The 11,828-nt window shown below is 44.4% G+C and overlaps 5 protein-coding genes and 1 long non-coding RNA gene across 6 annotated transcripts; 3 read left to right on the top strand and 3 right to left on the bottom strand.

Annotated features, from left to right (window-relative positions):
• Positions 1–89: 89 nt before the first annotated feature.
• On the top strand, positions 90–1,811 carry LOC111592739 (gram-negative bacteria-binding protein 3). Its single transcript, XM_023305136.2, has one exon. The coding sequence runs from the start codon at positions 354–356 to the stop codon at positions 1,809–1,811; it is 1,458 nt and encodes a 485-aa protein (XP_023160904.2). The 5' UTR covers positions 90–353.
• Positions 1,812–2,035: 224 nt separating this feature from the next.
• On the top strand, positions 2,036–2,793 carry LOC111592752 (50S ribosomal protein L7/L12). Its single transcript, XM_023305148.2, has 2 exons — positions 2,036–2,126; positions 2,190–2,793. The coding sequence occupies exon 2, from the start codon at positions 2,201–2,203 to the stop codon at positions 2,747–2,749; it is 549 nt and encodes a 182-aa protein (XP_023160916.2). The 5' UTR covers positions 2,036–2,126; positions 2,190–2,200; the 3' UTR covers positions 2,750–2,793.
• Positions 2,794–3,714: 921 nt separating this feature from the next.
• LOC111592741 lies at positions 3,715–5,925 on the top strand. Its single transcript, XM_023305139.2, has 3 exons — positions 3,715–3,925; positions 4,771–4,929; positions 4,993–5,925. The coding sequence occupies exons 1-3, from the start codon at positions 3,715–3,717 to the stop codon at positions 5,865–5,867; spliced, it is 1,245 nt and encodes a 414-aa protein (XP_023160907.2). The 3' UTR covers positions 5,868–5,925.
• On the bottom strand, positions 3,850–4,273 carry LOC111592742. The gene is made up of 3 exons (XR_002750982.2): positions 4,193–4,273; positions 4,006–4,107; positions 3,850–3,923 (listed from the first exon to the last, which is right to left on the bottom strand). It is a non-coding gene; the product is annotated as an uncharacterized LOC111592742 (long non-coding RNA).
• Positions 5,926–5,970: 45 nt separating the features above from the next.
• Positions 5,971–9,363, bottom strand: LOC111592740 (valine--tRNA ligase). Its single transcript, XM_023305138.2, has 4 exons — positions 9,091–9,363; positions 6,845–9,033; positions 6,157–6,786; positions 5,971–6,097 (listed from the first exon to the last, which is right to left on the bottom strand). Exons 1-4 carry the CDS (start codon positions 9,194–9,196, stop codon positions 6,047–6,049), a joined length of 2,976 nt encoding a protein of 991 aa, XP_023160906.1. The 5' UTR covers positions 9,197–9,363; the 3' UTR covers positions 5,971–6,046.
• Positions 9,364–9,421: 58 nt separating this feature from the next.
• Positions 9,422–11,334, bottom strand: LOC111592737 (elongation of very long chain fatty acids protein 4-like). The gene is made up of 5 exons (XM_023305131.1): positions 11,300–11,334; positions 10,231–10,391; positions 9,996–10,158; positions 9,759–9,930; positions 9,422–9,705 (listed from the first exon to the last, which is right to left on the bottom strand). Exons 2-5 carry the CDS (start codon positions 10,386–10,388, stop codon positions 9,422–9,424), a joined length of 777 nt encoding a protein of 258 aa, XP_023160899.1. The 5' UTR covers positions 10,389–10,391; positions 11,300–11,334.
• Positions 11,335–11,828: the final 494 nt, after the last annotated feature.

The following is an 11,828-nucleotide window of genomic DNA, read 5'->3' as shown; positions in this document are numbered from 1 at the left end:
TCGCCTATTTCGATCAATTTAAATCGATGTGGCTACACTGGTACGATAGTCAGAGAACGAGCATATGCGCGCCATTTGAGCGATTTAAAATTTCGATAACTGTTTCTAAATTAATATTTTCTCATTTAGGTACACAGCCGTTAAGATTTATAATCTGATTGTTAGCACATACTATGACTTTTGAGTGCAATCAGTCAATTCGGCGTTGTCAGACCGGTTTATGTTTGTTATTGAAAGTAGACAACTATATTGTGTGTGTATATACTCAAATGAAGACCGGTTTTTTGATAAGCGGCTTTATATACATATGAGACTCTTCCCATCAGTGCGCATTCGTTATTCTCAGAACCGAGATGTCGCACGGCTTGCTCTGTGGGTTTTTCCTGCTATTATTAGCACTGGCTAGTGGCTACACGGTGCCAACTGCCAAGATTGAAGTATTTTATCCAAAAGGCTTCGAGGTGTCCATACCACACGAGGAAGGAGTAACGCTCTTCGCCTTCCACGGCAAGCTGAACGAGGAGATGGAGGGCCTGGAGGCGGGCACCTGGGCACGTGACATTGTCAAGATGAAAAATGGACGTTGGACTTTCCGAGATCGCCAAGCTGAGCTAAAGCCAGGCGATGTTCTATACTATTGGACCTACGTTATCTACAACGGCCTGGGTTATCGCGAAGACGACGGCGCATACGTGGTAAATGCATATAACGGCAGCACTCCCATTTCAACGACTCCAGCAACACGAGTGACCACTCCAGCCTACGTTGTGCCAGATATTGACATCAGATTTGGCAACTGTGAGACGCCTAAAACTCTAGCGAATGGCGCTCCAGTTCGTTGTGCAAATCAACAAATCTTTGTGGACGACTTCAATGGCGGCAGGCTAGACGCATCTAAGTGGACGCTGGAACATCGGTTCGCAGGTGCTCCAGACTACGAATTCAACATCTATGTGAAAAATGCACCCCAAACGTTGAGCCTTCAAAACGGACATGTTACGGTGCAGCCGTTTGCCACGAAACGCTTCTTCAAGCAGAAATTGGAGGAGAAGTTAGATCTGGGCGGCGAATGCACGGGCGAGAAACACTCGGCGGATTGTGTGCGAGATCCAAGGAGAAGGCGTGACAAGCTGCCTCCGCTGGTGTCTGCACAATTCTCCACCAAGCAGAGCTTCGCCTTCAAATACGGCCGAGTCGAGGTGAGAGCGAAGATGCCGAGAGCGAAGTACTTGGTGCCACAGCTCTGGCTGCAGCCCAAGGATAACGTGTATGGCAAGGAGGACTATCAGTCGGGCCAGGTGCGCATTGGCTATGCTCGTCAGGTGCCGGGCGGTCAACTGGATCTCTACACTGGCGTCTTGCTCAATGCTAAGGAGCCCTTGCGTTCGAGCAAACTGTGCCACAAGTTGGGCACCGGCGACAGCAACGACGATTGGAGCGATAGCTTCCACAACTATACGGTGGAGTGGACGCCACGACACCTGAAGTGGTTCGTGGATGGGCGAGAGATATGCTCGAAGAGCAGTGATACGGGCGCTTTTAGCGGCACCGTCGTTTCCGACCAAAGACTGCCGAACGTGGACGAGCTAGAGAAGGGCACAGGAATTGCTCCATTCGATCAGGACTTCTATTTGACAATAGGTTTGGGTGTTGCGGGATTCAATGAGTTCTTTTACGACAGAGAGAAACCTTGGCTTGAGCAAGATACCATTGCCATGACGCAATTTTGGAACACTATCAAATCACGGCAGGATCAATGGCTGGATGATGCTGAGCTCAAAATAGATTATATCAAAGTTTATTCTGTATAAAATTTATAATTTATAAAAATAAAACAGATTAACATTTAAATACATTAAATTTAAGTGTTTTTAAATATTACCATAATTAAAATTAATTAATATTATAATTAATATACTCAAATTTAAAAAAAAACCTTAAATTATTTTCTTATTTGCTTTTTCAAAGTTCGATAGTTTATTTAAAAGCTATGGCCACATTACGCAGTGCGCACATCGATAACTATCACGAACAGCTGTGCATTAATTGAACGTGTTTTTGGTAAACTACCATCACTAGTGCTCACATAACCCTCTGCGGCTTTTGCCTAATAGAAAAGAACACAAGTAATTGAAAATATCATTGTATAAAAATGTTTTTCTAACTTAAAGCACGTTTCTGGTTTACAGCTGTACACAAAATGCAAATCACACGTCTTGTGCTGCGTCAACTGAGACGTCAAATCAATGTTCAACGTCAGTACAGCGCTGCTGCTCCGGCTGCAGCTGCCGCAGCTGAGAAACTCGTGCCACCAGTGCCGGAAGGTGTAGCCAAGCCACCTAATCCAAAACTAGACAGCATTGTCAACAACATAGCCGCCCTCAATCTGCTCGAGGTAGCTGAACTTAGCACGCTGCTAAAACAGAAGCTAAATCTGCCAGAGACTGCATTTGCGCCGCAAATTGCGGCTGCCGGCCCAGCTCGTGGTGCAGCAGCCGATGATGAAGAGGAGGCAGCGCCCAAGAAAGTGCAAACCTCCTTCAAGGTGAAGATGATCAAGTTCGATGAGAAACAAAAGGTGGCGCTAATCAAAGAGGTCAAGAATCTGCTCGAGGGCATGAACCTGGTGCAAGCCAAAAAGTTTGTAGAGAGCGCGCCAACCATAGTGAAAGAGGACATTACCAAAGAGGAGGCCGAGAAACTGAAGGAGGCGCTGGCCAAGGCGGGCGCAGTCATTGAAATTGAATAAGCTAAAACTAGTTATTTGTTGTAATAAAAAACCCATACAGCACATCTGCTGTCAACTAAAATAGAAAAACCTATGCATTACCTATGCATAGCTGCACATGTATGAGTGCTAAGAAGTGTTATTTGTAGCAACTTTGTTGCAACTTTCTAGCAAACAATTCCCTGACCACTTTTACCTTTCTGAATGAGTCTAAGCCTTAATTAGTGTACTAACTGGTTGTAATTAGTGCAATATTGCTAATGAAAGTCGTGCGCTATGTCCACCACTAGCCGATGAATGTAATTTCGGCAGTGTTGCCACCAGTGTGCCAGCTAAATCAGTACCGTTACATCATTTTGTAATAAAGCCCAGTTGGAAATGAGAGTGCTAACTAATATAAGTAAAATTCAAATTGAGCGATTAATGCAGATCGAACGAGTCACACTGTTTACTCAAATCCAATCGAAAGCAAGCACGGCGCACTTTCTACGCTGTCCGGGCCATCATGCGAAGTTTGTTCACGCGTGTTCTCAAATTAAGTGCGTATGTTGGTTCGCTATTGGATATAAGCTTGGTAAATCACTTTCATCGACCCGTTCATTTGTTTGCTGTCATTTATAAATGGTATTTTTTTACAGAATGCTCCAAATATTTGCAGCCTCCGAAATAAACTCCACACGACTTTGCCGCCATGGAAAAACTTAGCTTAGGGAGGCTGGAGCAGAGCGTCGCGGTCTATCAATTAGCACCTGCGTCGCTCAGCACCTGCGTCTGTAGCACCTGTATTTCATTGTGGCATAGTAAGCTCCTCAATTGTAGCCTGCCTCAGTCTCAGTCTCAATCGAAACATAGACGCGTACAATACGTTCTCTCTCCCGTCTTTGGGGTAACTGTAAAAACCGAAAGTGGAAGTGAACAACAAATATAAATATATATACATTTATATATATTTATATATATATAGATTTATATTTATATAGTTAATCATGTCGGCTCACACACATTCCACGCGTATCTTGGCCATTGTTGCCATCTTCTTCAGCAGTTACATCGTTGGCATTTACAGTGCGGCACGCGCTAGCCATCAGTTGGCTCCACTGAATGCGACTCACAATGAGAGCAGCTCACTGGATGCAGTGGATGCCAAGGCCTCCTCAGAGACGAGCTTAGCTCGCAGCAGTTCGAGAAATCCTCGCTGTAAGTGAAAAATAAAAATTTTTTGTTGTTGAGTGGTGTTTGTTCCAATGTATGTATGTGGGTCAGTTCTTAATTATCACCCAGTGCGCATTTCCGTGCAGAGCTCTTTAGTCTTAGGCACGCATTGTCACCGCCTGACCGAGCAGAGATTCACTGTTGATACTGGATTTATGGGTTACTTTCTGAAAATGCCAAAAAAAAGGAGATCAAATCTAAGCAGATCCTTAAGCTCTTAAGGAGAAATTTTATAACTAAAATAGCATTCACCTAGTGCGATATTTATATTTTCTTATCCAGTTTCCAGCGGTTCCTGAAGCAGTTCTACTATCTACTTGATTGATGTTTATTACTTAATCCTTCAGCTAAGGATCATAAGATTATAACTACAATGTTATTTACTTTCTTCTTCTAGACATACCTTAAGCAATGTAATATTTTATCTACTTGATTGAAACTGGTGATTCCTCCTTTAGAATATTATAAAATCATATACCCGACAGGCCTAGGTGCTAGTTTATCGCTTCGTATTCTTATAGTGTCTAGACCTACCAAGATTTCTCTTCTACACAATCAGCTAATAGCTGAATACTATAGAAATTCTAACTTTGCAATTTAACCCTATTTTATATAATATTAACAAAAATAAGTTTGATCTATTACATATATATTCCTTGTAGATAGTTATTTAAAATTTCTAAATATGCCTTATATATCACTTCTATACAACTTTTCAGTTTTCCAATATTTGTCTTGATTAGTGATTTCTTAACTTATAAGAACTTATAAGAATGTACTTATATAAGATAAAACGATAAAGATATTCACACCTTGCCATAATCTTACAGGGTTTCCCTTCTACACAATTGGACGCTTCTCCAATGACATTTGTTTGGGCAACAACCTGCTCATGGGCACCTGCATGATAAACGGCGAGTGCACGGACAACAAGGGCGTTGCGGCGGGCAGTTGCTCCACAATAACCAACCAAGCCGTTTGCTGCATATGTAAGTTGACCTAAATACAATCTCATTCAATGCCTAATTCGGCTGGCTCTGGCTCTCTTTTAGATCAACGCACTTGTGGCGCGAGTACCAGCTACAATAACACCTATTTCTACAACAGCAACTACCCGGCGCCTTATGCCGGCGGCGGACGTTGCACCATTGTGGTGAATCCGCCGGACTCGACAATTTGTCAGCTACGCATCGATTTTATGGCCTTGTCGCTGGCGCCACCCACTGGCGATGGTTTGTGCACGACGGACGCGTTGACCATATCGGGTGGCGCCTCACAAGTGCCCACCATTTGCGGCGAGAACTCTGGCCAGCATGTCTATGTGGACTTCAATGGCGTCAGCCCCATAACTATTTCAGTGGCCACGTCTGCAGGTTATACGTTCAATCGTAATTGGCAATTGCAGCTACGCATGATGGCCTGCACCTCGGCTACGTTGGCGCCCTCTGGCTGTCTGCAGTATCACATGGCCTCCTCGGGTAATATTGCCAGCTTTAACTACGTTTCGGCGGCCTCCTCGGCGCTGAACTCCATCGGAGTGCAGGGCACTAGGCAGCTGGCCAGCCTGCGCTATGGCATTTGTATACGAAAGGCTACTGGGATTTGCTCGATCACGTACAGCCAGGTTGGGTCGGATACGTATTCCTTTACGATGACCAACGATGTCGGCGCTGTGGATCCCACGCTGCTGGCCACATCAGCGGTGCAGAGTCAAGACTGCACCACGGACTACATCATCATACCAGCGCCCACGCAAGGCGGCATCAATATGCCCAGCGATAGATTCTGCGGCTTGGGCCTAGTGCCCACCACAACATCTGCGAAACCATTTGTTGTCTATGCTGTGACGGATGCAAATGAGGAGATGGATATATCGAATCGAGGCTTCTATTTGGCCTATTCACAAAACGCGTGTCCCGTGCTGTAGTCGTAAATGATATCAACTATAATAAAAGACTTTAAGAACAATAAGAATCACATAGGAATACATTAACTTATAGCACACATTGGTTTTATCATATAGTTTCATCCACCAATATTTTAAGGCAATGCTTTAAATGTACATTTTAATTTAACAACCACGAGAATGACTAGATTGGGGTAGGACTACGCCGCCATGCGTATCAGATTTTCTATCTCGGCCTGCAGTTCTTTGATCTGTGAAAAAATACGGATTAGCTGAAGACAGATATAAATAGAGAGGTTTGGAGACTTGCCCGATTATTGAAGTGTGTCTTGGTAGCAGTGTCTGCCAGTAGCTGGAACGCCTCATTGTCCACGCGTACTTTGTACTTCTGCAACTCGTTGACCAACTTCTTCAGCTTCTTCTTGTTCGTTGTTTTGATTTGCTCGCGTTTCTCAACTGGAATTGTGAACTCCTCTTTAATGGTGATGCCAAAGGAGCAGAGTGCGCCGGCAGTTGAAAAGAAGTTCAGTTTCTTGGAGAACTTTGAATCCTCATTGAGCAGCTCTAGCTCCACGTTGCCGCAACGCGTGAGCACACCAATTTGCGCCAGATGACGGCGCAGAATCATTTCTGCTTCCTCATTCTGAGCAAAAAGAGATAGCTTCGGGGAATGACGGTTGCTGATTTGATTACGACTCTTCATCTGGCGCACATTGGTGCAAACGTTGACTATGTCAGCGACCTCCGCTTGCAGCTTGGGATCTTGATAGTCCGACAGCTTGAGCTCAATGTTCAGCGGCACATGCTGCAATAGCTCAGAGGCTACGAAGGGTGTAAATGGCGCCAAGGCCTGTAAGCCCCAGCTAAGGCAGGCGGTCAATGTGGCCACGTTCACATAGGCATCATGGCTGCGATTCTTGATCGCATTCTTGGTGGTTTCCTAAGAGCAAAAAGTGCAACATTAGATAAAACCCAATAGAGTAAGGAGGAGACTTTACCAAATACACATCACACAGATTCTGATAGAAGAAGTGCTTCAGAGCCGATGTAGCCATATGGAAATTGTAGTTGGAAGAGCTCTCGGAGCATATGGATAACGTCTCAGCCAATCTGCCAATAATCCATCGATCCCACATATTGAGCTGAACGCCCTCCAAAGTCTCAAATTCATCTAGAGTAATTCCGAGAATTTGAGCAGAGCCAAGTGTAAATCGCATAGCTTGCCAGATCTTGTTGAGGAACAGCTTGTTGGTATAGCAGGTGGTTACATCGAAGTTGATGAAATGATGCTTGATGTTGTGACTAAGCAGCGTGAAGCGCAGGGCATCTGTGCCGCACTCCTGAATGCCGCTTGGAAACATTTTCATCATGCTCTCTGTAGATGTTTTCAATTCTTGAGGTTTGATTACGCCGGCATCGCTTGATTGCTGCAGTACAGCTTTTAAGCTGTCCAAGCTGGCGCCCTGCACCACTTGCTGTGGAGCCACAATGTTGCCCAAGCTCTTGGACATCTTGCGGCCGTGAGCATCGCACACGATACCGTTGAGCAGAATACGCTGAAAGGGCGCCTTGCCTGTTAGCTTCAGTCCCATCATCATCATGCGAGCAACCCAGAAGAAGAGTATATCATGCCCGGTCTGCATTAGATCGAGTGGATATTTCTCCTTATAGCTCTCATTGGGCCAACCAGCCACGGAGAAAGGTAATAGCGATGAGGAGAACCAAGTATCAAGTACATCTACGTCTCGTGTTAATCTCACCTCCTTCGTGCCCAATTTGGTAATTGCCTTCTCCCGTGCACTTTTCTCATCGGTGGCCGCCACCCAGCAGCTGTTGCCCCTGGAGTCGAAGGCCTCGTAGGCAGGCACCTGGTGACCCCACCACAGCTGACGAGAGATGCACCAATCCCGCGAATCCGTCAGCCAGCGCTCCCAGTCCGTCTCAAATGTCGACGGCATTATTTGCAATCTTCCACTCTTCAGCTCCGATAAAGCGGACTCACACATAGATCTGGTATTGAGGAACCACTGCGGAACCATCATGTATTCAATGATATCCTTTGAACGAGAGCATATTGGCAATTGCATGCTGTGCGAGCGCACCTCGCGCAGTAGCTCCAGCTGCTCCAAACGCTGTACGATGCAATCCCGTAGATCGAAGCGACGTTTGCCCTGAAACTCAGGATATGCTTCGTCGATCTCCCCGTTTTCGGTAAAAACACGACGTCCCTCCAGTTTGTGGCGTGTGGCCACCTCAAAATCGAACTTGTCATGGGCTGGCGTTAGCTTAACAGCGCCTGTACCAAACTCCGAGTCCACAGAGAAATCAAAGATTAGGGGAATCGTCTCGTCTCTAAACGGATGATGCAGCTTCACATCGGTTCGATTGCGATATTTGGTATAACGTGGATCAGTTGGATGCACAGCAACCGCTACATCTCCCAACATGGTTTCCGGCCTAGTAGTGGACACTACAATCTCCTCCAGCTTGCCATCATTTTCGAGTTGGGCATCGACAACGCGATAGGCAATATCAAAGATGCGACCGAAGAGGACATTCTGCTCATAGCCGGGCACGGCTATTTCAACAGGTTCCTTAATATCCAAATTTTCCACTTCGATATCAGAGATGGCAGAGCGCAGGGCACAGGACCAATTGACGAGCGAATTACGTCGCGTGATAAGGCCCTCATCGAAAAGCTGCACAAAGGCCAAGCTCACAGCTTTAGCCTGCTGTTCGTCCATTGTGAAGTATTCTTGATCCCAGTCGAGTGAGCAGCCCAGTTGACGCAAATCCTGAATAATTCCTGCGCCCTTTTCAGCCTTCCATTTCCAAATCTCCTCGAGGAAGGCTTTTCGACCAATTTCCTGACGTGTTTTTCCCTTGGTCGCTAACAAGGTACGCTCTACGACCACTTGTGTGGCAATGCCAGCATGATCAGTGCCTGGCACCCATTGCACATCGTAGCCAAGCTGCCTTTGCTGTCTTGCAATCACGTCCTGCACCGTGGCCATCAGTGCATGGCCTAAATGCAAGTTACCGGTTACATTTGGGGGTGGCAGGATCATGCGATAGGGTCCACGATTGCAACCGCTTTTCACCTCGTTTGTGGGCTCCTTTTCACGTTCCCAATATGCCTCCTCAACGGGCTTCGGCTGATAGCCCGAAGCCAAAGGCAATTTGGAGCCTGTTTGCGAAATTTTCATTAGCCGACATATTTATGAATGAATAACGATTTACTCACCTTTGACCGTGCTACAGTGAAGCCGAGCACTGACATTTAGCAATTTTGGCTGGCATAAGTGTTTGTGTATGACTAAATTGCGGGTAACTACTTTAATAATTTGCATTATATCAATTCCAATTTGTTGAGAACCCTCAACAGTTGTTATTATATCAACTGGCAGTGTGTACACAACTTGGAGAGGTTTAAAATATTCAAAAAACACAAAACAGCTGATAGCTAGAGCTGAGAGCGATAGTTTTGCCTTGCTATCGATAAGAGAATCGAATTATAAAGCGCCTAGATTGAAATAAACTGAATTCCTTGACAATTGTTTGGCTCTTTATTGATGTTAACTGCATTTCGTATATTTTTGTGTATAGAAGCGACCGAAAAGAAAAAGAAATGACAGCATGTAAGCAACTCCCGTATAACTGAGCCAAGGCTGGTATTCACATCTGCTTACAATTGCCTGAGCGCCCCAAGCCAGACCCAATGCAAATTGCAACAGCTGCAGCGCTGTTAAATAACGTTTCCACCATAGATACGGGTGTAAACGAGGTCCCAGAGCGCTCAGTGAGTAATATCCGTACATAACGATGTGCACAAAGGAATTCATCAGAGCCGGCACAAAGGCTGCAAAGGCAAGTCTTTAGAGGTATATAAAGTATATGAATTAGAAAACTCACTTGAGCCAGTGGGTATCCATTTGATTACTATCCAGCATATGACAAACATGCTGCTGTGATGATAGACATGCAAGAATGTCAATTGGGACCACTTCTTGCGCAATATGAAGAAGATAGTATCCGTAAATTCCAAAATCTTTGATATATAGAACCACCAAAAAGCGGACGCAAGCTGCGGAAATAGTTCGATAAATAGTTTTACTTCGAATTCTATCATAAAGTTTATCTACGACTTACGCGAATTTCAAGCGGATCATAGCTCACTTGACAAGGCTGACACTGTACGCTATAGTTGAGGGCACGCGATGTAGTGTAGAGCTGCAGGCAAATATAACCATTCAGCAAGGCCATGAACAAATTGTAGCCGAACAATGGAAGGCGCAACTGAAATGCCTTGCGACTGCAAACCGAGAGGAAAGCCAACATGAATGAAAGGGAATATGATGGCATCTGACGGCATACAGCTACCCACCTGGCCATCCATTTGGGCGCAAAGTGCAGCAGCAGCAAGTACAAGGCCAACAGCAAGGCAGCATGCCAAGGTGATGCTACCAATGGCCAAGATTGTGTGCGCTCATCCGCCAGCTCAGCGAACGGATAGCTGTCCAGTAAGGCAATGGATGATGACATGACCTGTCGACCCATAAGAATGCCAAAACGTTACTAACTTCAATTGCTGTCTCTACGCTGACTTTTTATAATGTTTAGCTGAGCAACGATGCGTATATATGTACATATCTATAACGTTTATCTATATATATACATATATAGTGGTTCATATAGTGATTTTCTTTAATTAAAACTCATTTGACCCCTAGAACGAATCAAGCATGACTGAGACTGGACTGAGTTGGGGTCACAGTAGCTACTCTTATACAATATAAGACTATATGACAATGATATAGTATATATATTTGACTTAATATATCCATAGATTATCTTCAATCTTATTTTCAATTTGATAAACTTGACATTTTGCTTGCTTTCAAGCGCGAAACGCTTAATGCATAGTAAATATATGTATTTGTATACTCTATATTAACTTGGGCTAACAGGGTATATTGGTTTTATATAAATGCATGTGACAAGTAACAGTTCAAGTGGAAGAACCCATAAAGTATATGTATTCTTCATTGGGTAGGCGAGCTTATTCGTTATGGTCAAGTTCATGAGGGCCTCTTCGCATGTACGAGCCCGTCGAGCTCGTAGCTAGAGATTTGAAGTTTGAAATATATTACATTATACATATTTACAATTGACTAATAGAGATAAGATGGACAGAATAGAATGCGTAAGCCATCAACTCCTTAAACGGCTCAGGGTATTTGCTAGTCGATTACTCTCAGCCCTGCTCCATATAATTTCTATTTGCTTCATCGTAAAAGTGCAGTTGGCGTAACAGATGAATAAATCAAACGTGAGCGGAAAATTAAAAAGCCAAAATGTTAAATAAACATTTGTCGATGCAACACCAAGACCTGCCTGCATTGGTCCTACACAGCGGGTCAGGTATTTCTATTTTAGCCAAACATTTATGTTACCTGTGCAGCTCAGCTGCTTGCTGGGGCTTGTAAAGTTATCAATGTGTGCGACTCGCTCGTGTTTGGCCACGCTGCCGCCTTACAATTGCTGCCACAAATAGTGACTGCATTCAGCTCCGGCTTCCTTCACCTTCCAGCTTAAACGTAGTGAGAGCATTGCAGTCGGGCGTAATTGACTGCGGAATACTCGTTTAAGATTTAACTAAATGGAATGAAATATTAGTTTTAATGCATTTAAAGTGTCTCAATGGAATGAGCATATAGGCTTAACTGAGCATACCCAATAATTCTTAACTCCTTATCATTCAGAGATGATGAGCCCAATATACTCTTCTTTTACACTTCTCGAACGAGTGGAAGTTAGAGAAAGAAAAGTCTTAATGCTCTGCCCAGCTGTTGTACTTTTAGCAGCCCTTTGGCCCTCTTTACTTATTCTGACTTTGGCTCCATTTTCTATTATTGTTTTCTTTATTTGTATTGCTGTACGTGTCTCTGCACCTAGGGCACTTTGTGACCTACTCTAACTCCA

Source organism: Drosophila hydei, unplaced genomic scaffold (genome assembly GCF_003285905.1).
Source record: "Drosophila hydei strain 15085-1641.00,03,60 unplaced genomic scaffold, DhydRS2 tig00008135-arrow-pilon, whole genome shotgun sequence".
Taxonomy (NCBI): Eukaryota; Metazoa; Arthropoda; class Insecta; order Diptera; family Drosophilidae; genus Drosophila; species Drosophila hydei.
The sequence above is the reverse complement of the archived record's forward strand: the minus strand, read 5'-3'. Positions and strand labels throughout refer to the sequence as shown.